This window comes from Gaeumannomyces tritici (genome assembly GCF_000145635.1).
Source record: "Gaeumannomyces tritici R3-111a-1 unplaced genomic scaffold supercont2.2, whole genome shotgun sequence".
Taxonomy (NCBI): Eukaryota; Fungi; Ascomycota; class Sordariomycetes; order Magnaporthales; family Magnaporthaceae; genus Gaeumannomyces; species Gaeumannomyces tritici.
Genome location: NW_008804546.1, coordinates 1339853 through 1366130, shown reverse-complemented (window position 1 = coordinate 1366130; position 26278 = coordinate 1339853). Strand labels below are relative to the sequence as shown.

General features: G+C 58.8%; 12 protein-coding genes across 12 annotated transcripts in view; 5 read left to right on the top strand and 7 right to left on the bottom strand.

The window, feature by feature from the left end:
* Positions 1-556: 556 nt before the first annotated feature.
* GGTG_02983 (hypothetical protein) lies at positions 557-2715 on the bottom strand. The gene has a single exon (XM_009220761.1). It carries the CDS (start codon positions 2504-2506, stop codon positions 962-964), a length of 1545 nt encoding a protein of 514 aa, XP_009219025.1. The 5' UTR covers positions 2507-2715; the 3' UTR covers positions 557-961.
* Positions 2716-3797: 1082 nt separating this feature from the next.
* On the bottom strand, positions 3798-5513 carry GGTG_02982 (hypothetical protein). Its single transcript, XM_009220760.1, has 2 exons — positions 5004-5513; positions 3798-4904 (listed from the first exon to the last, which is right to left on the bottom strand). The coding sequence occupies exons 1-2, from the start codon at positions 5098-5100 to the stop codon at positions 4069-4071; spliced, it is 933 nt and encodes a 310-aa protein (XP_009219024.1). The 5' UTR covers positions 5101-5513; the 3' UTR covers positions 3798-4068.
* Positions 5514-5973: 460 nt separating this feature from the next.
* Positions 5974-8558, bottom strand: GGTG_02981 (glycosyl hydrolase; the record flags this gene model as incomplete). The annotated part of the gene is made up of 2 exons (XM_009220759.1): positions 8310-8558; positions 5974-8228 (listed from the first exon to the last, which is right to left on the bottom strand). Exons 1-2 carry the CDS (start codon positions 8443-8445, stop codon positions 5974-5976), a joined length of 2391 nt encoding a protein of 796 aa, XP_009219023.1. The 5' UTR covers positions 8446-8558.
* Positions 8559-9143: 585 nt separating this feature from the next.
* On the bottom strand, positions 9144-10495 carry GGTG_02980 (hypothetical protein). Its single transcript, XM_009220758.1, has one exon. It carries the CDS (start codon positions 10368-10370, stop codon positions 9543-9545), a length of 828 nt encoding a protein of 275 aa, XP_009219022.1. The 5' UTR covers positions 10371-10495; the 3' UTR covers positions 9144-9542.
* Positions 10496-11369: 874 nt separating this feature from the next.
* On the top strand, positions 11370-13553 carry GGTG_02979 (SNF7 family protein). The gene is made up of 2 exons (XM_009220757.1): positions 11370-11680; positions 11806-13553. The coding sequence occupies exons 1-2, from the start codon at positions 11631-11633 to the stop codon at positions 13202-13204; spliced, it is 1449 nt and encodes a 482-aa protein (XP_009219021.1). The 5' UTR covers positions 11370-11630; the 3' UTR covers positions 13205-13553.
* GGTG_02978 (DNA repair protein rad18) lies at positions 13228-15049 on the bottom strand. The gene is made up of 2 exons (XM_009220756.1): positions 14313-15049; positions 13228-14243 (listed from the first exon to the last, which is right to left on the bottom strand). The coding sequence occupies exons 1-2, from the start codon at positions 14806-14808 to the stop codon at positions 13402-13404; spliced, it is 1338 nt and encodes a 445-aa protein (XP_009219020.1). The 5' UTR covers positions 14809-15049; the 3' UTR covers positions 13228-13401.
* A 189-nt stretch (positions 15050-15238) lies between these two features.
* On the bottom strand, positions 15239-15457 carry GGTG_02977 (hypothetical protein; the record flags this gene model as incomplete). Its single annotated transcript, XM_009220755.1, has 1 exon — positions 15239-15457. Exon 1 carries the CDS (start codon positions 15389-15391, stop codon positions 15239-15241), a length of 153 nt encoding a protein of 50 aa, XP_009219019.1. The 5' UTR covers positions 15392-15457.
* Positions 15458-15652: 195 nt separating this feature from the next.
* Positions 15653-16678, bottom strand: GGTG_02976 (hypothetical protein). The gene is made up of 2 exons (XM_009220754.1): positions 16245-16678; positions 15653-16173 (listed from the first exon to the last, which is right to left on the bottom strand). The coding sequence occupies exons 1-2, from the start codon at positions 16635-16637 to the stop codon at positions 15811-15813; spliced, it is 756 nt and encodes a 251-aa protein (XP_009219018.1). The 5' UTR covers positions 16638-16678; the 3' UTR covers positions 15653-15810.
* Positions 16679-17924: 1246 nt separating this feature from the next.
* On the top strand, positions 17925-19765 carry GGTG_02975 (hypothetical protein). The gene has a single exon (XM_009220753.1). The coding sequence runs from the start codon at positions 17947-17949 to the stop codon at positions 19651-19653; it is 1707 nt and encodes a 568-aa protein (XP_009219017.1). The 5' UTR covers positions 17925-17946; the 3' UTR covers positions 19654-19765.
* A 411-nt stretch (positions 19766-20176) lies between these two features.
* Positions 20177-22124, top strand: GGTG_02974 (hypothetical protein). The gene is made up of 6 exons (XM_009220752.1): positions 20177-20298; positions 20372-20427; positions 20492-20688; positions 20752-20819; positions 20893-21706; positions 21799-22124. The coding sequence occupies exons 1-6, from the start codon at positions 20236-20238 to the stop codon at positions 21960-21962; spliced, it is 1362 nt and encodes a 453-aa protein (XP_009219016.1). The 5' UTR covers positions 20177-20235; the 3' UTR covers positions 21963-22124.
* A 230-nt stretch (positions 22125-22354) lies between these two features.
* On the top strand, positions 22355-25039 carry GGTG_02973 (hypothetical protein). Its single transcript, XM_009220751.1, has 4 exons — positions 22355-22879; positions 22956-24190; positions 24284-24466; positions 24567-25039. Exons 1-4 carry the CDS (start codon positions 22731-22733, stop codon positions 24659-24661), a joined length of 1662 nt encoding a protein of 553 aa, XP_009219015.1. The 5' UTR covers positions 22355-22730; the 3' UTR covers positions 24662-25039.
* A 339-nt stretch (positions 25040-25378) lies between these two features.
* The window catches only part of GGTG_02972 (hypothetical protein), a gene marked incomplete at both ends in the record, with an annotated part of 2447 nt that continues 1547 nt past the window's right edge, over positions 25379-26278 (top strand). Inside the window, 2 exons of the mRNA XM_009220750.1 lie at positions 25379-25867; positions 25971-26258. Of these exons, the coding sequence (XP_009219014.1) occupies positions 25379-25867; positions 25971-26258 (777 nt within the window). The remainder of the gene's footprint in view (positions 25868-25970; positions 26259-26278) is intronic.

Below are 26278 nucleotides of genomic sequence, written 5' to 3'. Positions count from 1 at the left end.
GAATACGAAGGCATAGGGAGGGTGCATTGCACGAAACACCCGGACAGTCACCGTTCGAGATGTCGACCACCAGCGCCAGCGAGGCGGGTGTGCCTCACACGGACCGTACCCGAGGGAAGAAGGGCAGGTGCTCCTTCCTGCGTGGCGTAACTTCAGCTTGATGGGATCAGGATTAGACGTTCAGTCTGTTGGCTCGGGCGGGTAGCGGCCTCGCTCTAACGACTAGCCTGGTTAGTTGGCCCTGCTCGGGCAGTTTTTGAGGAAGCGCGGGAGAAATATAGGAAGTGGATACAAAGCTTGTGGCAGCGACGCACAGCCTCAGCTATGATGTGATGACAAGAGCAATGCTAGACTGTCGGGCTTGGGCCTTTAAAACGGCTGGCTCCAACACCGCTTTGGCCTAAGGCTGTCCGTGGCTTGGGTAAAGGACCAAGCTTTTTTGTTCCTAAATAGCATCTTCCCGATTCGTTCTGGCAAGGAATAGGTGAGCGACGATGACTGCCCAGACCTGCTCGAGCGCTGTCAGGTTGCTGTCGAAGCTTAGTCCAGCATCTAAGAGGTCCCATCAACACCCCTGCCTCGCAAGGAACAGTGCTTTCTGCACGGCCCATCTTTGGTAGGGCACATAGTATCATTCAGACCGTCGCGAATGCGCCTCTATGATCTATCGAAACGTGCCTTTCAGCCTCTACCATTTGCCTCTCCAAACCGGACACGAACCGCAAAGTAAAGCGCTTTGGGGAGAGCTCGTATACGGCTTGTAAACCAAAGAAAACTCCAGAGTGCTGCTTTTTTGTCCCCTTGCAGGGTGATATATGCTATTCTCCAACATCAAATAAAGGTTGAAACTCCTCATAAGCTCTTGTCATCAAAGCCATGATATCATCCTCGTGAAACCCATCGCAGTCGCAATAAGATAAAACCAAGAAAAAGGAAATATGCGACAGAAAAAAAAACACCATTAGCGCCTGTGGCGGTGGATAGGAGATCCCATGTGGCGAGCAAAGTTTCTGCCGGCGTCGTGCATCTGCGGCTTCTTCTCCTCGGCGGTCTTGCCCACAGGGTTCATGACTAGGTTGCTCAGGGCCGCGTTGGTGACCTGGCGCAGGACCGCGTGCCTTTTGCCGCCCCTGATGCCGGGGTTCCTGTTGGCGATGAACCCGTCAACGAGGGCGGCTCCGACGGCTGCGGTGGCCACCTGGGCCCCCTTGGTGCCGATCCATTGACCGGGGTGGTCCTTGGCTTTCAGTGCCGCCATGGTTCCGGCCTCGACGGCGCATCGGACCGCCGCCGACCACGGGATATCCCCAAAGGCGCCACCGTCGCCGCTTCTGCTGCCGCTCCTCCTGCGGCCACCGTCTGCGTTCTTGTCCTTGTGCTTGCTGCCTCCGCCAAAGCTCATGCTTCTGGTCCTCTTCCGGTTGTCGGCCGAGTTGGGCGGGTACTTTGACGCCGAGGAGGAGCCCCCGTGCCGGCTGTGTCGGTTGTGCGACGAAGAAGGCGGGTACTTGCGGCTTGACGGAGGCGGCGCGGAACTCGACTGGCGGCGAGGCATGGGCGGTGCTCCGCGCCTGCCACGCGGCTCTTGGTGACTATCGCGATCCTTGTCGTCGTCGTGGCGGTGATGGCGGCTGTGGCTCGACCTCCGTGGAGACGAGCGCCTCGATGGCTCTCTCCGAGACTGGGACCGGCGATGCTGGCTGCCAAAGTAGTCGTCGCCCTCCCTCGTGTGGTGTGCGCTAGGCCGCGGTTGCGATCTGGACCTCCAGCCGTCACTCTCCTCGCCAGAGAGATAGTATCTGTCCCTGGGGTCGTAGTAGTCATCGTCGTCATGGTGGCGCCGGCCCCTTGTTCCTCCATCTTGGTGGTGCCTGCTGTCGGGCGAGTGCCGACGGGTGGAACTCGTCCGGGTGAGACGACCTGCAGCCCTTCTCGGCGCGTATGCGCCCGAATCATGGTCCTCATACCGATGCCTGTGTCGAGGGGAGCCCTCATCGCGAGAGGCATGTGCATTATCGCGGTCGTAGCCATAGTCGTCTGGGTGGGACCGGTGGTGTCGGTGGTGATGGTCACCTGAGACAGAATGCCTGCGGCTCCCCATATTCCAAAGTTCTTTTGTGTGTTGTATGTAGTGTTGCTGTGGTGGTTTCTTGCGCCACCAGACGCTGCGTCTGCGCGTCGGCCACAGACAGCGATGGGATGGGTGGGACGTGATAGAAAGAGATACAGGTAACGATGTGGTGTGAACCGAATATTGGCAATACTTGGCGAAGATCAGCAAGGTACGCGAAATCCTTCCAGAACTGTAATGGTGTGTTGGATGCCGAGGATGTGTTGAAATTAAAGGTGAGGGCGAAGGCGGGGGCGAGAAAAGGAGCTGAGGAGGGATATAAGCTGTTTTTGTCAGAGGGGGTGGCATGGTTCCGTCCGACCTAGCCAGATAGCACGCCATGTTTAAAACATAAAACATCGAAACCCAGCGCAGCGTCAGCCCGATAAGGTGCATGCATACTAACCGCCTTTCTCGTAGACCCTGAGGTAGCGTGGTGCGAGCTCAGCCCGTCTGTCCGTCTGTCCTGCGGCTTGCGCAGGAGACGGCAGAAAGTGTCGCTGGCAAAAAGCCTCAGCAAACAAGCTTCAGTGGAGGCCTGGCGGGAATAGCGTCATTGTATGCCGATCGCTGGTGTGGACATCTCCGCCATTGGCCCGCTCAGGAGGTAACCGAATATATTGTGGATCGCTCGTTTCGTCGGGAATGGAACCGCGCCCGTCAAACGCAGGGACCGGGGGTCTGGCACTGCCATTCGATGATGTCATGGCCTAGACTTCTTGGAGCTGCTTCACACTGCTTCACCACGCTGGGCCACCACAACACCATCCGCCAGCCGTCCCAGGCGCCCAGCCCCGCGCGTTGGCCACGACGATCCCGCCCACCCCCCATCTCTTCCGCCCTCCAGGAGGAGGGATTTCCTTCGAATGTCTTGGCTGCTGCTCTTCCCAACGGTCCTCTCCCTCGAATCATCGTCCGTCTCCCCCAAGTCACCCACTCGTGCCAGCCAGACTGGTTTGACCACACACCGCCCTGTCTTAGACCCCTAACGTACATCCTCGGCTGGGCTCCCACAACTACCGACCGTATGGTCAAGTGGCTGTTAGCTTGAGTCCGTGAGTTTTCGGTTCCTCATTGCACACTGATGCCTTTTTCTGCGGGCTACCATGTCCACCGCCTCTCTTACGTCAACACCATTGCACCCTCTGACGATTTTGAATCTGGCCCTGTATGTGGCTGTGAAGTTTCCCAGCTGGCACAGGCCATTCGCAGGAGCGTACCTGGAGTTCCGGATCCTCAAGTACACCTTTAGCTTCTTGGGATGCAACCTAAGTGCGCTATTTGTGTCCCAGCCGAGCTTGCCGAGACATTACTTCATTTAGGGGTTGGGGAAGTCTAGAAGAGCTGTGATACCCCTAGCCTTGGCATCGACGATCCATCTCGCCATATCCATTAGGCGGATTCTCAAGGCGTGATGCTAGAATCGGTCATTAAAAACGCTGTCCGACGGGAACGTGTCACCTCCACCCTGATTTGGGCATGCAGCCTTGGGCTCCAGCCGCTGGGGCGACCACACGGCAAACAAATATTGGCGCCCAGTGACGCTCTCGAAGCAGGCAGCTCAGGCAGCTGTGTCGCACTGCTATCATCACTCTTCTCTTGCTGAACGCCTATGCCCGATGCTGTCAGACCGCAGCGGCATCTCAGCTCCCGGAATCTGCAGCTGAGACCCCCCGTCTGTTGGACATGGTGCCTGCCACGTCAGCTTTGAGCCGGTGCATGATACAAAGCGCGGCCGGCTATCGAGGCAAACGCGGCTTTTGGGGTCTCGACGCATCGAATCGAACTTGGGTAGACGTCATGATAATAGGCCCTTATTGCTGACCGATTCATAATGGCCAGTCGCCGAGATGGCTAGAACGCTACAGACATGGCAGGGGCCAACTAGGGTAGGTTCCTACGCTACGTACAGAAAGTTGCAGCTATGCGGACAGAGTTCCCCCATTCAGCTCAGCGCTTCAAGCAGCCCGTCGCTCGCGGCCACTAATGAGGTACAGCGCAGCTCGCACGTCGAGCAGCGGGTCAGCAGACGGCTCAACGCCCTCAACGCGAGGGATCGGATCGAAGATGACCGTCTTCTGCTGGGCCGCGTCTTCGTCCTGGGGCACCTCGGCGTCCAGGCTCAGTGTCCCCAGCTCGACCAGCTCCCTGTCTTCCGGCCAGAGCTGCGAGCTGTCATCTGTAACATCCCCCTCCGCCGCCACCTGGGCGACGAGCTTGAAGGAGATAGGCCCCTTCTCGAGCAAGCCGGGCAGGCCCTCGAACAGGTAACCCCCACCCCGGGCCGTGGCCTCCACTGGGGTGATGTGCTTCACCCCGGCGATGGGCACCCAGCGGTACCTGACAAACGTCCCCTTGCCGTCGGTGGCAACCAGCTTGTAGGCGTGAATGGCGTAGTAGGCGTCGGTAGCGAAGCTCTCGGGGAAGGGCTTGGGCGCCTCGACGAAGCGGCGCGCGACCGGATGCGACGCCACGTAGTCGCCCACGGACCCGTCGGCGAGCGACCGGAAGAAGGCCAGGGCGTCCTCGCCCGTGACGCCAGGGAACAGCGGGACGCTGTGCGCGATGATGTCGGTGTGCACCCGACGCGGCTGCGACGCCAGCTCGAAGCGCACGGCCAGGCCGCGCGGGTTGCCGTTGGCGTTGTCGTCCGGGAGCTGAGGGAGACCCGTGCCGCTCGAGAAGCGCGCTAGGGCTGGGGTCGAGGGCGAGGTGAAGTGCTGCGCCTTGGAGAGGGCGCCCGCGGCTGCCGTGGGGGTGAATGTGCCTTTTAGGAGGCGGCCTTTGGCGTGGGCTTTGTGTTGTCGTAGGTTGGTTGTCAACACGCGCCCCGTCAAATTGAGGCTGTCCACCACTCATGAACGCCCGTGTCTCGCGCCATTCCCTTTCTTACCTGGACGGAATCCGGGATGAGGACCAAATATCCCCTTAAAGGTCGAGAGGAGGCCATTGCTGGTCTCGAGGACCTTCTCGTCGGTTGGGAGAGGCATGGTCTATTCGGTATCTTGAGTGGTGGGTGGATGTGATGTCTAGCCCGAGTTTCCTCTATCCTCCCTTGAACCTCCTCCATCCTATAGATGGCCAGATTTGGGGATACTCTTATTATACAGATGCGAGCAGAAGCGAGGGTATTCTTAGATAGAAGCACTTTTAGCTCCTGCTGCTGAACATATCACGGCCCTCCCTCGCCGAAAAAAATCCCAACCCTCCCTATCCGGGAGCGATACCACGAGTGACTGCAGCCCATGCGGCCTAGGGACCATGCATCTCGACCCCAAGCCTTTCCTCATGCCGCCCCCGGATGATGAATGTCGCGAGAGTGATTGGCCGCCGGTTGACGCCACCGAGCTCGGCACCAAGACGAAATAAACGACCCCTCAGTGTCGCTGACTGAGCAAACACCTCAATGTGAACTTTTAGGTTATTAACCCATGATAAGGAAGCGGTGCGGGGAATGGGATTTGGAATTGGTCATTTTTTGGGTGATCGCCGTCTCGCCGAGCCTTTCGCCGTTTCTTGCCTTTTTCTTCCTCTCGATTTCTACTTTGGTCCACGCCAAGACTTTACGGGTTGGGAGCCTGCTGCCAGCTTCCAGCTTTTCTCTTGCATCGATTACTGAGCCTCCCGGTGAAGAAGCCTTTTGCTTAGTGTAATTGTAATCTCCTCCGGTTCGCGTGCCGTTGGCCATCTAAATTGCTGTGGTCTTGATAGAAGCGTTGTTCAGCCAAACGAGAACTCCCAACCCTGACATTATTGGCACACACATACACCCCAATGGCATGCCCCACTACATCAATTCCCTACCAGAACACCCTTCATTCATTCTCCCCCTCTAATTACATTAAATATTCCACCGCCCGAGATTACAAAGGCGGCGCGTTGGGGTCCATCATGCACTGGTCGACGCGCATCAGCTGCTTGCCCGTCGCCTTGGCGGTCTGGATGAACTGGCGGAGGTACGACACGGTGCTGGGGTACAGGTAGTGCAGCACGACGAGGTTCCCGCCCTTGTTGACGTCGCGCTTGAAGGCGTCGAGCTGCTTCTCGGGCGTGGGGCCCTCGGCCCAGAGCCAGTCCTCGACGTCGACGCTCCAGTTGACGATGTAGGGCGAGCTGTCGCCCGTGGTGGCCGCGAGCCGCTGGCGCATGCGGGCACCCTCGTTGCCAAAGGGCGGGCGGAAGTAGGACGTGTGCAGGCCGTCGAGCTGGGCGCGGACGGCCTCGATGTCGCGGTTGTACTCCCAGTCGATGGCGTCGTAGTCGGGCAGCCCTTCCATCTTGGGGTGCGTGTACGAGTGCAGCGCCAGCTGGTGGCCGCGGCCCATCATGTCGCGGTAGATGGCGCTCAGGTTCGTCGACGCGTCCTCGAGCGGCGCGCCGACGGTGAAGAAGGTGACCTTGATGTTCTCCTCGCGGATGATGTCCATGACCTGCTGCGCCAGCGCCGGCACGCCGTCGTCGATGGCGAAGGCGAACGAGTTGGGCCGCTTGCACGCGAAGACGAGGTTGCCCGACGGCAGCTTGGCCGGGACGGTGAAGCCCGAGGGCACCTTGTCGACGATCTCGATCTTGGTTAGCTCCACGGGCTCGGCCGAGTAGAAGCCCTTGATGGCCACGCCGATGACGCGCGTGCGCTCGATGTGGAAGTGCGTGAGCGGGACGTAGATGTCGCTCGCCGACGCGTACCGCGCCGCCTCGATCGAGTCCCACGTCTCGGGGAAGGGCGCGATGTTCTCGTTGCACTGCTGGTTGTGCTGCTGCAGCGCCACGGTGAACTTGTTACTGCCCGAGTACGCGATGTGGAGGTAGCCGCCCTCGAAGCTGGTCATGTCGCGGCAAGTCGCCGCGATGTTGGTGTAAAAGGAATAGTCAGGGTCCGTGGACTTGATGGTCAGCTTGCGCGTACCCCACGTCAGCCCCATGCCGTCGTCGGCGCCGTGCCAGTTCCCGAGAGAGTTCTGGTTCCTGTTCGAAAAGTCGTCGATCACGAGCTTGGCCGAGGTCGGTCCCGCCGGCGCCGGCACGGTCGGGGTAGGCCCGGACGGCGGGGGCGACGAGGACGGGATGAACTCCGAGACGGTGCCTCCGCAATAGAACGACATGGGGCCAAAAGTGACGGCGCCTGAGAGCTCGGTGAAGAAGATTGAGTTCAGCTTGGCCATGTCGACGTCGGGAAACTTGGAGAACGGGAAGCTATAAAGCTTGGTGGTTCCGTCGAATATCCAGCTGAGATCGGCCGTGGACTTGTACGAGAACTTGTCTTCCTTGCCACCGCAGGTAGAGGTGGAGGCCAGCTGAATGGCGAACTTGGCGTTTTTGGGAGCGTTGATTCTGAAGGAGATGCCGCCGTACACATTCTGGGCGTTGGTGCAGCCCAGCTGGCTGTAGAAGTACGAGGATGTGTCCTTGGGCGTCAGGGTGACCGTGTTGGAGGCCGAAACGATAATGCTCTTCATGCTGCCCTCGTCGCTCGTGGCCTTCAGCATGGCGTTGTAGTACAGGAACGTCAGGCGAGACTGCGACTCCCAATCGTCAATCACGAGGTTCTTGCAAGTCCCCGAGGCGGATGGCTGGGCAGGGATCGTCGACGAAATCAGGGTCGAGGGCGCATTAGTGGTTGGCGTAGACGAGGTAGTAGTAGACACGCGTGTAGTTGAGCCCGGGAGCGACGAGGCCGGCGAGGTGCTCCGAGAGGTCGAGCCAGCCGACGTCGACTGGGAGCCACTGACGGCCGAGCATACGAACTGGATGTTCCCAATCTTCCACTGCTTGCCCTGGACCGAGAAGCCAGACCAGGAGAAGGCCGTCACAAAGTCGAGGCGCGCGCCGCTGAAGGAGCTCAGGGGGACCGTCACGGTCTGGGCCGACGTGGACAGCCCGGTGACGGCCGTGAAGGTGCTCTTGTAGCCTCCAGCCGCGTTGGCGCAGGTCGACTGGTGCTGGATCTCCATCGTCAGGCTCGAGCCGGCCGCCGGGGCCTGTGCGGTGAAAGAGATGGCGTTGTAGCCATCGGCGGTCGTCTTGCGGCAGTCGAACGACTCGTAGAAGTACGAGTTGGCCTTGGGGGTGAAGGTGAGGAGCCCTCCGGCGGCAGAGGTCGACAACATGGTATTGTCATCTGCACACATTCGCCTTTGTTAGTAAAGTCCAAATCACATGGCTAGCTCGCGATTTGATGGCGTAGGGGACGGAGACCTACCACTGGTGTAGGAGTTGAGGCTGTTGGTGCGCGAATTCCACTTCGAGAAATCGTCCATGACAACATTCTTAGAGCAGGCAGCCTCAACAACAGTCTTTCCGAGGCCTAAGCCAAGGATGACCTTGATTAGATCCATGGCTTGAGTTAGAGTGAGGGATATCAAAGAGTGTTGGGTATTGTGCAAACAAGCAGTAACCCCAGAGAGAAAGAGTGCGCGGCCGAACAAGGTCGGGGACAACGAAGGACTAGAGTCAAAGACTCAAAACGAATGATCACCTAGCTGCCTAGGGAGTGTAAAAAAAAAGACGGCAATGAGACAGTTGCTCAGTGGGGGATACCGACAGAAAAGGTCTGACATTGCAAGGACTCAGGCTGGCGCATCTTTATATATGACCAGTTTCAGTACTCTAGTCGACACACGCCATACATCGGCTGCTTCCAGAATTGGAGCATGCATCTATCTCGTATGATTGGGGCCACAACGCCAATGGCGAACCCGCATGGACAGACGAGGGCGCCAGTGTCCGAGGGTTCCCATGGCCCCCTTTGGCAATCAACGGGCCCTCTCGGGTCTGAAACCGCCCCAAGGGCAGCCAGTTCGCCAGCGAGAGTTGTGGCAATACCAGGTGGCTTGGCCATCCGTGTGTCGAGACTAGCCGTGGTCTCCGCCGCCCGTTGCCGTCGTGCACTAGGTAGAGGGCAGGCGAGGGTGATGGGTGAGGGGGAAAACACGCTCGGCTGGATCGAGTTAGCCAGGCACGACATTGCCCTCTAGCACGGAGATGGTTAGCCGCGCTAGGATCGGCGGTGCGCCCACGCCCTGACGCGGTCGCACTGCCGCCCAAGCACTAGCACCCGAGCCGTCGTGGGCTCTGACCGCCATCAGAGCCGAGAGGGTCGCCCCGCGCTGCTTGGCTTTATTTCCGCTCGGGAGAACATGTCAGCTTAGCGGAGTTCGTCGGAAGAGAGAGGGGAGGCGGGTTTCCAGCTGGGATGCAAAGGAGCTCGGGAGAGTAAAAATAGGTTGCACCGAGCTAGCTGGGTTCCGACGGTGGCACAGTGGAAGAGGAGGAGGGCGTTGCACAAGAGTCAGCCTTCCCCAGGGCCGCCGTATAGGGTTTAGATTAAAGAAATATGTCGTATAACTGTTGGGAGCAGATGAATGGACGGTGACGGGAAACAATAGAAACGATGCATCCCGCTCCCGAGGTTTCTGCATGTCGGGAACACCCTTCAGGCCCTCACTCGCTGGGCATTCTCGCATACATCCCTGACCAGCTGCGCTATATTCAGGGAGACCTCGGTCGACCTCGGCACATCGTGGCCGCCTCCATGGTCGTACATCAGCCTGTTGTTGCAGAAGAATGCGAGCTGCATACTCGCAGGCCACCTCGGGTCCTTGCCTCCCGAGATGTGGACCGTGGGAATGTTTATGCGTATGTTCTGGGGGAAGGCTGTGTAGTCGAGGCCGAACACGTCGGTAGGGTTCGGCTTTTTCTTGGGGTCGTGCAGGAGACCCTTCGTGTTGTCCCACAGGCCGACCCCGGGCTTGATCTTGTCGATGTTGGCGGCCCATATCTTGAGCTCTGCAGCCTTGTTCTTGAGCATCTGTGACGTGAGGTCGCTGATGTCGTGCGCCCTCTGGGAGACGGGCAGTCCGAGGTCCTCGAGCGCAGAGAAGGGCATGCCTCCGCATATGAAAATGGCGACGTCGAACGGCAGCGGAGCACCAGGGTTCTCCTTTGCGTGGTACAAGAGGTAGCTGCCGACTAGCGAGCAGCCCTGGGAAAAGCCCAGGACACCGTCGTACGGGCCATGCTCGGCGATGTAGTCGTCCAGCCAGAGGTGGGCCGCACGGATGGCCTGGGGTGTGGCTTGGGGCCACCAGGTGTAATTCCCGCTGTCGAAGAAGACGTCGACTCCTGGTGCCGGCGAGCAGCGGAAGGGAGCGTCGACAAACTCGAACTGGTACGAGCTGTCTAGTTTGTTCCTGAAGGCCACCGTTTGTGACTTGAATATCGAGGCACTGGTGCCGTGACCATGGAGGCAAAGAAAACGCATCGCGTGTAAGATAAGGTAGAATCCAGGTAGAGGTGTCCCTATTCAGTCGTCGAGGTTCCACGGCAGTTCCGGTATTCAGCCAGCCGACGAGAAAAATAAGGCGTGTTCGGGTGGGCTTTCCGAGCGATATGTAAGCTGGAGGGCACAAAATCGTGGCAGTGGGCGGGCGGGCAGCTATGTAAGCCGCCCGCGGAGGCATCTCACCCTATCGCGCATCTTCGGCCTTTCGCTGTTCCGTCGGGACTCCGGGCTGGAGGACTCCGGCACAGATAAACTGCGTAGCCAGGCTAGTTAGCACAGCCCAAACCTGCAGGTGGTTGATATGCCCAGGATCTATGAATGATTATAGGACACTGAAAGCACGAAGCAGGAATGTAATTGATAGAAAGAAAGTAGCAAAGCAAAACTCCCATGATGAAAAAAGGCGCCAAGATGGCAAAGCGCGATACGGTAAGTTTTGGTAAGGGGGTTCTAATTAGCATTGTCGAGACGCACATCTTATTTGCGCGCTGGGACACAATCTCCGGCCGTGGGTGTGGGATTCTTTGGTCTGCAACAACTTTGTTATGGGATGGTCACTGTGACACGTCGTCATGCTATGTCTTGGAGCAAGTGAGCGTCCGAAATCGAAATGCAGAATCCAATGATCGTCGGTTTGACAATGGACTTGCCATGCTTGCATCCTGATGGAGGTTACTGGTTATATTTGGCTAGAATTACTTGAGCCGATGCCGTTCGTGCCCAAAACAAAACCTCCTTTCATTTCTTCACTCGGCTTCTGATTCTTGTCACTACCCAAGCCAAATGAGCTGTGGTCAAGAGCTGGTGGCCGGGAAATCATGCGAAATCCCAAAACAAAAAGACCCATCTCAAAGGAGGCTTCAACAAAGACGGGAAACAGGGGTGAGGGCTGTCTAGTATGTCGGGTTAGGGTTGGAGGGATTAGATAAGAACTTCTGGCGACCGCCAACCCGCGTCGCACCTGACGATCCGAGTGCATGTAAACATTGACCGAAGCACCGACTTGACCAGCTGGCCGAACGCATTCGCCTGGTCAGGCTATGTGAGCCGCTCCACGCAATACGCATTTCAGAGGGCAATAACCGCAACTGACTTGCTTTCATCGATTTTTTGCCTATAATATTCCCCCACTGTTCCTCGAGTCTGTGAGGCGGTTACCCCCTTGCACGTGCAACTGCAACGCCAACTCCGCCAACTCCGCCTGCGAAGCCGCCTTCAACTCCGCTCTCGACCGCGGTCATGGGCGACCTCGTCGGGTTCCTCACCGAAAACGCCGATGGATTCCGGAAGTAAGTGGTGGAACTGCATGCCATGAGCACCGCTGAGATCCGACACTCGTCAAATTTTCATCTTGTTTGCCAGCTGCCGGCATCTCAGCCCCCACAACTAACGACGTCATCGCTACCACCTTTAGGGCCCGACTGCCAGCCCTCTACTCCGACTTCCGCGGCCAGCGGGCCACCAACCCGGACGGATATTCCGCCAACGTGTCGGCCTGGCGCCGCGCCCTAGCCGTCATCGCCCGCTCCGGCCTGGCCCCGTCCTCCTCCTCCACCGGCCCGCCCGACTCCCTCATCCTGACCACCGACGACAGCCTTCTCCGCGCCCTCGAGAGCAGGCAGTACGGCCGGCCCCTCGCCCTCGGCGTCGCCGTCAACGAGGCCATCGCCGCCGGCGACCTCATCCCCCTGCCCCAGTACCTCGCCGCCAAGCAGAGCATACTCGCCCGCCCCGCCTCGTCCTTCTCCTTGGCGTCGGTGCCCTGGACGGTCCTGTCATGGGGCGCCAGGCAGGTCGGCGCGGCGACCGGGCTGAGCGGCGGCGGCGTGTCAGACAAGCTGCCAAAGACGCGTCTTGTCGTCCTGTCCAACGTCGAGGCCGCGGCTAAGAGCTTTGCGGACAAGACGGAGGACGCGAGCTCGAGGTTCGAGCGCACTTGGTCAAAGCCGCACTTCCTCAAGACATTCCAGGCCGAGCTCCTCCCGTCGGGGAAGCTCTCTGCGGCGGACGCCGACGTTCTTCTGGCCTTCCTGTCAAGGGACAAGGGACTCGTCGCATGCGATGGGAAGGTCGTCAAACTCAAAGACGACGCCGGCACTGGCACTAGTAGCGACGAGATCACGTCCGAGGACGCGGCGGTCGCGCAGCTCAAAGAGCTGACCGAATACCTAACCCACCAGACCGCCATCCTTAACCGGCGTGTCGACGAGCTGAACGCCACGGCCAAGGACGCCGTGGCCAGGGGCAACCGCGTGGCGGCGCTGGCGGCGCTCAAGTCGCGCAAGATTGCCGAGTCGTCGCTGCGCACGCGCTTCGCCACGCTCTCGCAGCTCGAGGAGGTCGCGGCCCGCATCGAGCAGGCGTCGGACCAGGCCCAGCTCGTCAAGGTCATGGCCACGAGCACCGAGGCCCTCAAGGGCCTCAACAGCAAGGTCGGCGGCGCCGACGCCGTCGGGGACGTCGTCGACCGCCTGCGCGAGCAGATGGACGCCGTCGACGAGGTCGGCACCATCCTGGCCGAGTCGGCCTCCCCCGTGGACGAGGACGAGATCGACGAGGAGCTGGCGGCGCTCGAGGGTGAGGAGAAGCGGAAGGAGGAGGAGAAGGAGCGGGCCAAGAAGGAGGCCGAGGAAGCCAAGGAGGCCGAGGAGGTCCAGCGTCAACTCGAGGCCATTGGGAGCGCCAAGGAGCCGACTGCCGAAAAGGAGCAACCGGACGCAGCCAGACCAGGGTCGGCCGACAGAGAAGCCGCCGTCGAGGGCATCCGGAGGCTCTCACTGGAGGAGCCGCTCCTTGCACAGCCTACTAAATAATGGCCATTCACACTGATTTGTGAGCTTCCGGCTCCAGCAAAGACGTTCGCGTCTCTAATTATGTCGGATCTATTTTTTGCGGATTGCTTTCCGACATTGTTGTTCAGAGATGTGCCTATGTGACATGGGGTACGGAGTTTGGGGTTGCTATTTGGAGCAAATGTGTTTTTTATGAGAATGATTCCAGTTAGCCTCGGTTAGACACCCTGAATATTCCCATCATGTACAGATTTCAATTGTGGAGGCTGTCCCCCAACTATGACCAGCCCGCTATCACAACCATCCAGGGAGGTGCCGGCATGATACAAGTCGCCTTGTGGTTGTACAGGTAATGTAATCGTCTGCTCAGCCTTGTCGCCATCTATTGCCCGCAGTGTTCCCTGACCGCAACTTGATGGCTGCTGCTCCACGCCGGTTGTTGGAGGTTCGGGATTTGAAGCTGAACTTTCCTGGGCCTGGTCGCCTGCAGAGGCTATCTCCTTGGTCTTGGACCTGGTTCGCCGTGCGTTGGCAATCAGGTCCTTGTATGAGGACACATGCTTGTTGGCCCAGGCTCCGCCGTCGAAATCCTTGTCCTTGATCTGGGCGCCCATGGCCGAGGAGCGCGATGGTGCGGGGGCGCCGATGGTCCGCTCCCACACTGCCAGGTCCTGCAGCAGCTCTCCTTTCCTTTTTGGCCGCAGTGAGTCGCAGTTGGCGTTCCACAGCGTCACCCACTCCTTATGGCGCCGCTCGAGCAGCTGCCGGTTGCCCGAGGGCGAGACCCCGAGGGCCGAGAGCTTTTTGCGCAGCGCTTGGTCGGTCAATATCGAATAGTTAAGAAAAGGGAGGCGTTCGGGTGGCGGTTTTGCAAGCTGCTGTGTTGCTGCTGCGCCAAACGGAGCCGAGCTTCTACTGCTGCTACTTGGGGCCGCGGCTGGAGCTTTGGTGGACGTCGGGTTTTCTGGCGGAACCCCCGGACAAGACGTGTCGATGTGCTTGTCTACCTGCATCGGTTTCATGCGCGTCCAGCATATCGGGCAAGCCACCAAGCCGTCGTCTGCATATACCAAGTCAGTAAAATAGAATCCCACAACCCAATGGGCAGGTGTAGGACTCAATTACGAACCTGGAACATAGTCCGCATTCTCCACGTCGCTGATTTCGATCACGTCCACCTCCTCCCTCATCATCGCCGCAGTGGCCTCGGCCGCCCTTGTTTTGCTCCGCCTCGTAGACATCCTAGGCTTCTTCCGGTCCGCCGCTTCGTCATCCTCGATGTCGTCTTCAGCCTTGCGCTTGGGCGAGGCAGGAGCGGGTGGCGGGGCGCGGGCGACTTGGAGCAGGGCAGCCCTGGTCTTGGTGAAGGCATCGACGGCCTCGCGAAGAGCCCAGTTTCCCCGCAGCTTGTTCTCTTGGTCGTTTGCCCGGCAGAGCGGGCACTTGCCGTCGACGCTAAGCGAGCGCCGGATGCACAGGGAGCAGAAGGTGTGGGAGCAAGAGGTGATCATGGGCGAATCGTAAAGGTCCTTGCAAACGTGGCACCTGAAAGCCTGCTCGACCTGCATCAGGCCGGCGAGAGGGGTGCCGAGCCAGTCGGTCGAATCCGGCACGTCGGAATCCATGGCGTTGTCCGAAGTCAGCGTGCGCGGGGATGTCGGCTAGTGTCACGTTTGGGTGTGCTGGCGAGCGGGGAGTCCCGTCTGCTCTGTTAGAAAGCTCTGAGTGGGTTTAAATCAAGACGACGAGAAGCAAATATGCGAAGGTTGTGGCAGGAACCAAAGCCCTTCCTTCGGCCCCGGTCGAGTCTCCAGGAGCTCAACGCGCTCGCAAGTTCCTTCCATTCGCGTCGGATTCAAAGTGGTTTGCATGGGTAACGACGAGAAGCCCCACAACTGGGGAATGAGCGTGGTTGATTGGTGAAGGAGAGCTCATGATCATGTGACAGCGCGCTCTAGCAGGCATTTGTAGGAACTAAATCCAAAAGGCAACTCGACGCACTTGAGGAGAATGAACGAGATCTTGAGATTTTGGCCAAGGCCCGTACCTTCCGCATCACCAAGGGAGAGGCCCGTCAGGATCCTCATATTCTTCATCAACGACGCCGTGGCCAGGCTCAAGGCCTGCACAGCCCACCGCGCCCTGCGCTCGGTGCGCCGCCGAGTGGCACCCCAGCGAGGGTGGGCTGCTCGAGGGGTTGACGGCCATCTAGGGCGGTGCCATTGACGGCCGACTTGAACGAGCAGTTTTGGGGGATAACTCCGAGAGTCTCCGAACTGATGAAATGTTTAGGTTGCATATGAAGGATCCATGCTTGGGCTCGCTTAAATTTTTTTTTGCAATAGCTTCTCCTCCCGAGCCCGCCCGCTCGTCCGTTGAAGATGGCCTCATCTCGTCCACATCGCAAGCCTTGGGCACATAGCTTTGATCACATAATCGTAACGAGCGAGAAACCCGTGGCACCATCACCACCTGATCGTCATTCCGCACAGCTCCTCCAGCCACGGCACGGTGATAATCTCGCACTCGTGATTTTCGCACAACTCCCACTCACGTTCTCCGCACTCCAATAAGCGCTCACGGTCATACGCCTTGACACCCACCTCGCTGATGTCGACGTGCTGCTGCTACAGGAAGACGTCGACGAAATCCAGCACCCGGATCCGCCTGCGGGCAAGGAAATAATCCCAGACCGCGTCGGCCTCGTTTCCCTCCTCATCGTACTCGGGCGTTGTCGACACCACCTTGATCCAGTGATCCCACGCGACCCGGGCCCGCTCCGCCCACGTCATCAAAGCCATATCGCCCTCGGTCGGGGCCGCGGCCAGGTGGTCGATGGTCTCGCGGTCCATCAGCACAAAACAGAGCCCGCGCAGGTCACTCTCGCGCTCCCCCTGCGCAGAGCGATAGTATCCACGCGACTGCGACGTCGGCGCCCTCGAGGGCGTCTCTGTCCTCGACGACCGGGCTGTGGTAGCGACGTGCCAGCTCTTGCGTGACCACCCAGTCGTGAGTACACCGCGCCCCCGCGGCGGCTGGCCGCCTCGGCCGCGCGCCGCACCATGGCCCGGTAGGGGTCCTGGAGCCGCTCGCGGACTATAGGCTGGTCCGTCGTGATCTCGACGCAGATCGTCTCGTCGACCTGGCTGTCATCTTCACCGCCTCCCTCATCACGGTCGAGCTCGATTAGGACAAGAGCCGGTCGCCGGACGGCCTCAACGGCACGGGCGAACTTGGCGTCATCGTGGTGGCTGGTTCGCACCATGGTGTAGCCCCAGCATTCGTGGCTCTCGCATTTGGTGCAGCTGGAGCCCGACGAGACAAATTCGGGGATCCATCGCGTCCAGAACCGGCGGCGAGTATCTCCTGGGCGGTTGGCTTGTGGCACCTGGTTGAAAAGGCTGAAGGCGCAACGGCCCGTAGGCTCTGCGCGCTCGATGTTAGGGAACGACATGGCCTTCAATTGATTATTGGCTGTGTGTATAAAGAATGCAATACGAAGTCACTGAAAGGAGCAGCATTGAAACTTCTCGGCAGCGGGTTGCCAACCGAGCAGTTTTGTTGGCGGCCCTGCTCCTTCGCCAAGCCTGTCTCCTGAACAGATCCCATCCTTGGTAAATGAGCAATACCCAGGTAGGTACCTAGGGGTAATTGATTACTAAGGGATTCTTTCTCGCAAATGAATGAAGCATTTGGAAACATCTACATTCGCACTATAAAACGCGGACCACGGCGCCAGCATGTCACGCGATTCGAGCAGGCAGAGGTCGTTGTTTTCGAGGAACAAGGTGTAAATAATTGCCAATGCTGAACTCGTGGTCGGGTGATAACAAGCTGCCTGGAACCAGGGCCATGACAATAGCAGGCTGTCCAAGAACGGACTCGACTAACAGCCGCTCTCCATTCACTCACTAGCTTACACGACGAAGCCTCTGCATATCAAATCAAGTTAGTGTGGGGAAAGCCAAGTAAGTGCCACGCCGGAGTCCCCAAAAAGTGATATCGGACCGATCCAACTCCCGCGACCTATGATCATACCTTCTTCCTTGGGCCTACCCGAGCGCCCGTCTCACCGGCTTCCGCAGGAGGCAAGTGATATGCATCACAAGATGCGGGGTTGCCAGCTTCTTGACGGCGAATTCGGCGCTGCTTCCTGTCCGACCGGATGTCCTTCCTTGGCAGGCCTTGCCGTGCCACCCCGATGCTTGGATGTAACACAGGAGGTAGCTATCCGTATTCGTGACGAACCGGCGTTGAGACTGACGGCTAAATGAGGTCAGCTTGCAGGTGATATCGAGACCAGTTCAGGAGGGGGGAGGGGATTGATTAATGCTTCCCAAAAAGGACATCGATCGAGTACCTCAAGGCAATCGTGAGCCTCCCACTTACATGTGCAAACGGTGTGGACATGAGTCCATGCCTGTGTTTCGGGCTTGTCTCAGCGCCAATTTCATGGTGATATATAGTCCGGTCGATTCTACGTCGTCTGCTTCCACTCAAAAAGCCTGAGTCTAAGGTGCCCTATGGTCAATAAGGCGTTGGTCTGACCTGGATAGCATTTAGCTCGCCTGTAAGTCCACCTGAGCTCAACATCTCGCTTCTTATTGGGCAAGCTATGTGAAAGCGATCCTCTGTGACCTTGGAAGGTAGTTTACACAGGCGCAACCAGAAGCTATCTAGACTAACATCGGTCGAAAGTTCAGTTGATACAATCGTTTCCCTCCGAGTGCTGCCGGGCTAGGTTACGTTGCCGAGACTACGAGATGCCGGGCTTCAAGGCTTTTGCTGTGAGAGCCGCCGGGTTGGCAACGAATCTGGTCCATCGCGGCAATGTTGGGCAGCAGGTTTCAGCGCTGGCCAGCTCTGAGGGTTGTGGCAACGATATTCCCGGCCCACAGCCTCCAGCTGGGGGCAACTGGCTGGGATGGGGCGCGGGGCCTTACAACAATCGATGGGCAGCCTCCGACGCAGTGGTGAGCACCAAAAATATCGCCAATCTCACCAAGGTGTGTTCTGTGCCGTATTCTGGCGCAGGGCAGAGCGCGGCACCGCTGGTCACGGGAGGTGTTGCCTACTATCCGACCTTCACCGGCCTTTTGGTTGCCCTTGATTACCAAGCGTGCTCTGAGGTCTGGAGTATCAATGTCACACGCATCATTGAGGACTTCGGTCCTGTGCCCATCGAATACGCCAAGCCAATGGTGTCACGGACCACGCCGGCGCTCGACAAGGATGGCGACGTCCTCTTCATTGGTACTCTCGCGCACGCTTTGGTGCTTGCTATCGACCGCAGCTCGGGGAGGTTGATAGATAGCATCCAGCTCGACACCAACCCATATGCCATCCTGACCCAGTCGCAAACGTTCTACGGCGGGCGGCTTTATGCTGGCGTGTCGAGTACCGAGTCTGTGGTACCGTCGGTGGGCGCCTGCTGCTCCTTTGTGGGCTCCCTCAACGCCGTCTCCCTGGTAGGGGGGAGGCTCCGACATGAATGGGGCGTCCAGACGCTCCCTCACACGTCACCCGCAAACGCCGACCTGGGTGGCGCCGCCGTCTGGGGCAGCCAGCCGTCGATCGACCCTATCCGAAAGCAGGTCTTCTTTGGGAGCGGCAACCTTTACAACATTCCCCCAGACTTCGTTGACTGCGTCAGGCAGACCGCCAACATCAGCATAATCGAGCAGGGGCTTGTCGGTCGCGACCCCTGCCTGCCCATAGAGACTTACCAGGACTCCATCATGGCCGTCGATCTCGAGACGGGCAGGGTCAACTGGGCTAAGCAGCTGGGCCAACTGGACGCTTGGAACGCCGGCTGCTTCGAAGGCTTTGCGGCGGCTCCAGGCACGTGCCCGGAGACGCCCGGACCGGACGCCGACTTTGGCATGGCGCCGACGTTCGTCCCCGGGAGCCCGGAGACGCCGGCCGGCCAAGACATCATAGTGGCTGGCCAGAAGAGCGGCAAGCTGTACGCGCTTTATGCGCAGACGGGAACCGTGGCCTGGGCAATTCAGACGGGCCCTGGCGGCCTCGAAGGAGGTCTGACGTGGGGTGTGGCGGTGGACGACAAGGCGGTTTACTTCACAAACACCAACTCGGACCGTAAACCGTTCACAATGCCCGATGGCCAGGTCATCTCCAACAGCGCATTTGGCGCGGCCAGTCTCAAGGACGGACGTATTCTGTGGCTGACGCCGGCCCCGGATAACCATGACAGCTTCGTCGCCCCGACAGTCGTCAACGATGTCGTTCTGACAGGGACAACCGGGGCGAGGGGAGAGAGACTCGATCCTATCGGGCCAGGCTACCTGACACCCCTGGACAAGAACACGGGAAACATATTGCGGCAAATCGAGATGGATGCCGTGTTCAGGGGAGGAATGGCTGCTGTCGGCGACTACGTTTTGTTCGGGACCGGGTACGGTGGTTTCCACGGCCTGGTTCAGGGATCCTTTAGCGTCTGGAATGTATGAAATAGGGTGATAGTTGGAAGGATGTTCGGAAATTAGCTAGGGAATTTACTTGACAGTTCGCTCCGTAGGAACTCATAGTGACTACAGCCAACAGGCAATGATGATATCCGAGTGATATAAAAGCTCACCAAGAACCACTCGAAACCCGTGCAGGTTATAGGGACCTAATAAGGCGCAAGGCGCAACAACTCCAACTTTAACCGCTTTGATAAAGCACAGGATGAAATGTACGGAGTATTAGGGGAAATATATGCAAGATGATAACTAAAAGTTGGAATCGGAAATATAACTTAACCATACATTTCGAGTTTCGCTAACATGTTTTACCACTCTCACTCGCACGGCTGGAGGAGGGAGGTTGAGATGGCGATGACTCCTGGGCTGGCGCCCCTGAGATTGCTCACGGGTTAGGGTTGATAAACCGCCCCGCGACACGTGATAGCGCGTTTGCCGGCCCCGTCTTGTCGGATCGCGACTTTGGTTCATTTGCCGTGCCTGAACATCCCACCGCCACCCACTCCTTGTTCGGCCTCGAGCCTCAATCATCTTGCTTATTTCCACAAAGCGGAAACTACAGCGATCATGGCCAGCACAGGTGATTACAAGCGATTTCTCGGCGAGAAAATCTTGGCCGAGGACCAGGTGGTTTGTCAATCGAAAGCCCTGCGGCTGACCTGGCCTCCATAAAATGGCTAACGGCTAGCTGGCTGGTTTCTAGGTAACATACCGCTACCTCAGTAGAGCACTCGGTATACATGTCAATGTGTCCAAGCAGTACGTTTCAACCGCGAAAAGGAGCGATTTTAGGCCCCTGTACTTACCGTCGTCGCGTGCTCAGAATGCTCTATGAGTTCCACAAATCGCAGAATGATCGCAAGTCAGGTTCTGTCCATGCCACGTACCTGATGTACGGCGTCAAGCGGGCCGCTGAGCAGCCGACCCAGGCGGACGATGGGGACGTTGAGATGGCAGAGGAGCCGTCGGAGCACGTGCCCACATACACTCTCTCTATTGCCAAGGAAGAGGACCTCAGCGGTACGTTTTCAGCATTCACAACCGGTAATTCGTATGGGACTGATTTTTGAATTTGCGGAAAAGACTGTCTCGCGTTGTACGATCATGTCTCCTCGATCCATGTTTACAGTATCGGGCCGAACCCGACCAAAGTGAGCTCCACAAACTGTGGTAAAATACCATGATCCGGCTATTTGAATCATGCTGACAAACACATTCATACAGGACCCGCAGATGCTGTCAGAATCATGCCGCCAAGTTCTTGATATGTCTGCGAGCGAGGACTCACTGGAGGTCAGCCTGAAGTACGGCGCCATCTCTAATCCCCATGCGCGGCGCAGGGAGCGAAAGGGGGCTGCGCCCATCCCCATGCCAGCGGCAGCGGGTCCGGCTGGAATAAATAAAAATGTCATGCCTGCAAGACCTGCGGCGTCCGCGGCGGCCAAGGAGGCGGCGAAAGACGAGCCCAAGGCGAAGGCACCACCCGCTTCCGGCCCCTTTGCGCGGGTTGCCAAGGAGGACTCCAAGTCATCGCAGACTCCGTCCTCTTCGGCCGCCGCCACCGCCACCCCTTCCGACAAGAAGCCTGCGCCCTCGCTCAAGCGGGGCAGCTCTGGAATCATGCAAGCATTCGCCAAAGCAGGCGCTGCTAAGCCTAAGGCTAAACCGGCGGCACCAGTGGCCGAGTCGAGCGCCATGTCAGATGACGGCGAAGACGATGGCGAAGCGCTTCCGGCACCCAAGCAGGCGCCTGACAGTGGAAATAACAACCGGAAGGAGCGGGAGGAGGCGCTTAAGCGCATGATGGAGGAGGAAGACGCCGCCGACAAGGCGGCAGAGGAAGAGGAGGGGGAGGGGGAGGATGAGGATGAGAGAGACGACACGCCAATGGAGGAGCCAGAGGAAGAGGCTCCTGCGCCGGAGCCCAAGCCGGAGGAGCCGGCCGAGGTCGTCTCGGCTAGCACCGGAGACGGGCGGAGGCGCGGACGGAGGCGGGTGATGAAGAAAAAACAGATCATGGATGATCAAGGCTACCTCGGTGAGTGCTGCCCCAGGTCTCAGCGCGACCTTTTGTTTCCAGTCAGAGGACAGCAAAGCCCGAGTTCTTCCCCGACTAATTCCCGCATCCAGTCACGATCAACGAACCCGGGTGGGAGTCGTTCTCGGAAGACGAGGCTCCGCCAAAGGCCACGTCGTCGGCAAAGCCGGCAGCACCTGCGACTGCGGCCAAGCCCAAGAAGGCGGCGCCGAAGGGTCAGGGAAACATCATGTCGTTCTTTTCGAAGAAGGCATGATCTGGCCCGAATTTATTGTGGAAATGTCAACGCGCTTTCCGCCACTCTTGTCTTTTCTTTGTTTGTCTTGGCGCCACACTCGCTGTCAAATAGCATAAACCCCGTGATAACTTGTATGACTGCAATAAAACAGACACCGTTATCGATCCTTTTGATGTCGGGCAAGGTCCAACCAGCACATAGCTCGACGGGCTAGTATTGATCTACAATCACCGGCGCGGTCGAATGCTCCCATCATCACTCACAGCAGCGACGTGCAGCAAAACTTGGGAAACCCAATCGAGTCCCCTGTAGATGTGATGGCTAGGATGCCAGATTGGGCCGGACCGGCGAATTAAGCCCTAGAAACGGCTGCAGCGCCCCCTGTCGGGGACCCCTGCCATGATAATGTTAAATTCCCCGCAGGTTCAAATCGCAGCTCCCCCGCGCAGAATGAGGTCAGCTGTGTCGCCGCCAAGCAAGGGCATCGTGTGGCGGCGCAGGAGCACCGAGGTCGAACCTGCCTCCTGCCACGGCACCCATTTCGCGAGCGCAGCCTTTAACTGACACTTGCCAACTTCACCTCCAGCTCACCAGCTGGACTCAATTGTGGCCGTCTCGATTAGGGTTTCTCTCTGCTGTGTTTTGTATACCCATCATGGTCACGCTTTGAGGCCCCCTCCAATTTGTTCTTTTCACTCGCCCTTCGCGACTCGCCCGACTGCTTGCCTTGCCCTGGATTTTGCCAGCTAGGATCGACCCTCGGATCTAACCCCCGCGCCGCCAGCCATGCCTCCAAGATTGGCCATCCTTTCCGCGGCTTCGGCGGTGCTGCTGCTGCCGCATATTGGAGCCTCGCAGTATGCTCAGCAGGAGCCCATAGGCGTGTTTGACATGGATGCTTGTCCGGACTACAGAACATATTCAACATACAGGCAGTGAGTCCTGACGCTCGTCGCTCTAGCATCCTAATCTCATCCTTACGCAGTCTCCTGATCCCTCTCACCACCGCAGCAAACCCCTCAGCACCGGGCCCCTCGAGCTCCCCTACCAGCGGCCGGACCCGCGTTGCCGTACCTTTCGCTCAGACGCCATTGAGCAGGTCATTGAGGACGTGACGTCGCGCATGAAGGATCCGGACCTGGCCCGCCTGTTCGAGAACGCCTTTCCCTCGACGACAGACACGACAGTCAAGTTTCACACGGACGGCACGACGAAACAGATAACATACGATGACGGCACTGGGGGGTTATATGGGAGCCGCGGCTCAAACCAGGAGAACGCGTGGGAGGGCCCTCAGTCCTTCATAATCACGGGCGACATCGTGGCAGAGTGGCTGCGTGACAGCACGAACCAGCTATCTCCTTACCAGCCCCTCGCACGCAAGGACCCGGCCCTGCGCACGCTGATCTTGGGCGCTATCAACACCCAGGCCGAGTATGTCATCGAGAGCCCCTACTGCAACGCCTTCCAGCCGCCCCCTATCGCCACCGAGCTTCCGCGGTCTTACAATGGGCAGCAAGATACGGTGCATCCTGCCTACAACCCAGAATTCGTCTTTGAGTGCAAGTACGAACTTGACAGTCTCGCCCATTTCCTCGCCCTCGGCAACGAATTCTTTAAGGCTACGGGGTCGTCTGCGTTCGTCAACGCCCGCTGGCTGCTTGCTGTCGAGACCCTGCTGCGTGTGCTCGAGGAGCAGTCCATGGGCACCTTTGACAAGAACGGCCGCTACCGCCACACCGAGTACACATTCCAGCGCAACACAAACACGGGCACTGAGACGCTCAACTTGGCCGGGGTAGGCAATCCGCTCCGTAACGGCACCGGCCTCGTGCGCTCCGCCTTCCGCCCCAGCGATGACGCCACCATTCTTGGTTTCTTCATCCCCGCCAACGCCATGATGGCGGTCGAGCTGCGCCGGACAGCGGACATGCTCAAAGCTGGTGGCTCACGCCAGGACTCGCTGGTGAAAGATATGGAGCGCTGGAGTAAGACTATCACGGACGGCATTTGGGAGTATGGAGTCGTTAAACACCGCGAATTTGGCAATGTGTTCGCATACGAGGTCGACGGCTACGGCTCCACCATAATGATGGATGATGCCAACTACCCATCGCTCCTGGCCCTGCCGCTCATGGGCTTCGTTCCACGCGACGACGAGACGTACCAGAACACGCGCAGGATGATACTCGCAAAGAACTCGAACCCATATTATCTGAAAGGAAGGGACTTTCGGGGTATTGGAGGTATGTTTTCCCCCCTTGTATACATATATTCTTGGGTCTCCCGGTATTGCTGCGAAGTGTGCCATGGAACTGACTGGTTTCTCTGCATCACAGGCCCGCACATCGGACTGATGAACGCCTGGCCAATGAGTCTCCTAAATCAGGCGCGGACGTCAGAGGATGACGCGGAGATTCTGGAGTGCCTAGACTATGTCCTCAATTCGGCCAAACTCGGCCTTGTGCATGAAAGTATCGACGTAAACTTTATAACTTCCTACACCAGGAGTTGGTTTGCATGTAAGAGATACACTGGCGTTTTCCCCTCCTTCCTGGGGCTGTTCTATAACCCAGGATCAGGCTTTATAAACATATGTACTGATCAAGAATCAACCAACAGGGGCCAACGGGGTCTTCGCCGCAACCATCTTGGATTTGGCCAAGCGGAAGCCTCATCTGATCTTCAAGGCGCCTGCGGAGCCTTACAAGATTTGAGTAACCTTCTTTTTGTCCAATACCCACAGCAATTGTCAGTGTATCAGAAGGGCCTTCTCGAGAAGCATCCATGGTTCCTTTTTATGTGCCAGCAGCTTATGCTGCCGTCCTGAAATTGGACCGAAATCGGTAATATTGAGGTTTGGAAAGACGTGACGCGCCGTCACGGGTAGCGTCGGCACAGGCGTGGCGTTTGGCGTCGTGAGAATGCCTCAGACAGGTTCTTGGTTGTGTGATTGGCTGGTCTTGCTGCGGAATGGTTATTTTCAGTCTTGTTGTTTTCTTTTTGTTTAATGCTGCCCGCAGTCGAGGCCAATGTAGAAGGTGCTTTGTTTATAGAATAATACCTGCACCAAGGCTGGATTGCGAGAGAGTCGCCGGGATGACGTGAACAGACCCCGCTATAAGATACTCCGACGTCGGCATTGATGACGGGGTCGAGGCCCGAGTTCGCGGTGACTTTTTGCTACTCCCGGGCGCCAAGAAGAGAAATCAATTAAGCGGCTGTCGGGTATCTGGGCTTACACAACCTACCTAGCTAACACCACACATACCTTGTCAAGTCTGGAGAGGTTCATGCACCTGCGAACGGCCATAAGAATAAGCAGCAGCCGTCCTCGTCCCCTTCAGGTCCCGTCACGCAATACCAAGTTCCTCGCCTTGACTCGGCATCGTCCCAGCTTCACCCGTGCGGTCCCGGGCCCCACCACCAAGACAATGTCGGCGGCGGCAGAAAAGCCGCTCATCAACCTGATCAGGGGGTGGCCGGCGCCGCGGCAGCTGCCGGCGGACCTGCTCAAGGCGGCGGCGGACCGGGCGCTCGCGGACCCGGCCGTGTTCGTGCCGGGCCTGCAGTACGCGCCAGACCCGGGCTTCCAGCCACTGCGCGAGGAGCTGGCCGCATTCCTGGACGCCTACTACCACCCGGACGGCGGCGGCGGGGCCGCGGCCCCGGACGCGGCGCGCATCTGCGTCACGGGCGGCGCCAGCCAGAACCTGGCCTGCATCCTGGGCTCCTTCACGGACCCGGCCTACACGCGCGCCGTGTGGGCCGTCGCGCCCTGCTACCACCTGTCGAACCCCGTCTTCGAGGACGCCGGGTTCAAGGGCCGGCTCAGGGCCGTGCCCGAGGACGACGAGGGCATCGATCTGGAGTGGCTCGAGCGGGGGCTCAGGTCGTTTGGGTCGGACGAGCCGGCGGAGCCTGTGAGTGGTTTGTCCGAGCCCGGCATCCAGACATCAGATGTGGTTTTGGTTGGCGGCGACTGACCGACCGACCCCCTCTTTACTTCTCCGCCACGGCTACCAGGTCTTCAAGAACCTGCTCCCGGAAAGGAAGGCCTACCGCCACATCATCTACGCCGTCCCCACCAGCGCCAACCCCTCGGGCAAGACCATGAGCCTGCGCCGGCGCCAGGGCCTCGTCCGCCTGGCGCGCGAGCACGACGCCCTGGTTGTCTGTGACGACGTCTACGATTTCCTGCAGTGGCCCGTCCTCACCACCACCACCACCGCCGCCGCCGCCGCCGCCGCCGCCGGTAGCGGGCCGGAATCGCTCCTCCTGCCGCGCCAGCGACCGCCGCCGCGGCTCGTCGACGTCGACCGCGCGCTGGCGGC

Coding starts and splice junctions, on each gene's coding strand:
- GGTG_02974 (XM_009220752.1), top strand. CDS start 20,236: ATGGCCAGCACAGGTGATTACAAGCGATTTCTCGGCGAGAAAATCTTG. Junction 20,689..20,751: donor CAAGGAAGAGGACCTCAGCG/GTACGTTTTCAG, acceptor TTTGCGGAAAAG/ACTGTCTCGCGTTGTACGAT. Junction 20,820..20,892: donor TCGGGCCGAACCCGACCAAA/GTGAGCTCCACA, acceptor ACATTCATACAG/GACCCGCAGATGCTGTCAGA.
- GGTG_02982 (XM_009220760.1), bottom strand. CDS start 5,100: ATGCCTCTCCCAACCGACGAGAAGGTCCTCGAGACCAGCAATGGCCTC. Junction 4,905..5,003: donor TCATCCCGGATTCCGTCCAG/GTAAGAAAGGGA, acceptor GACAACACAAAG/CCCACGCCAAAGGCCGCCTC.
- GGTG_02983 (XM_009220761.1), bottom strand. CDS start 2,506: ATGCACCTTATCGGGCTGACGCTGCGCTGGGTTTCGATGTTTTATGTT.
- GGTG_02979 (XM_009220757.1), top strand. CDS start 11,631: ATGGGCGACCTCGTCGGGTTCCTCACCGAAAACGCCGATGGATTCCGG. Junction 11,681..11,805: donor AACGCCGATGGATTCCGGAA/GTAAGTGGTGGA, acceptor TACCACCTTTAG/GGCCCGACTGCCAGCCCTCT.
- GGTG_02980 (XM_009220758.1), bottom strand. CDS start 10,370: ATGCGTTTTCTTTGCCTCCATGGTCACGGCACCAGTGCCTCGATATTC.
- GGTG_02975 (XM_009220753.1), top strand. CDS start 17,947: ATGCCGGGCTTCAAGGCTTTTGCTGTGAGAGCCGCCGGGTTGGCAACG.
- GGTG_02978 (XM_009220756.1), bottom strand. CDS start 14,808: ATGGATTCCGACGTGCCGGATTCGACCGACTGGCTCGGCACCCCTCTC. Junction 14,244..14,312: donor GAATGCGGACTATGTTCCAG/GTTCGTAATTGA, acceptor TGGTATATGCAG/ACGACGGCTTGGTGGCTTGC.
- GGTG_02976 (XM_009220754.1), bottom strand. CDS start 16,637: ATGTCGTTCCCTAACATCGAGCGCGCAGAGCCTACGGGCCGTTGCGCC. Junction 16,174..16,244: donor AGGACCCCTACCGGGCCATG/GTGCGGCGCGCG, acceptor TGGTCACGCAAG/AGCTGGCACGTCGCTACCAC.
- GGTG_02973 (XM_009220751.1), top strand. CDS start 22,731: ATGCCTCCAAGATTGGCCATCCTTTCCGCGGCTTCGGCGGTGCTGCTG. Junction 22,880..22,955: donor ACATATTCAACATACAGGCA/GTGAGTCCTGAC, acceptor TCACCACCGCAG/CAAACCCCTCAGCACCGGGC. Junction 24,191..24,283: donor GGACTTTCGGGGTATTGGAG/GTATGTTTTCCC, acceptor TCTGCATCACAG/GCCCGCACATCGGACTGATG.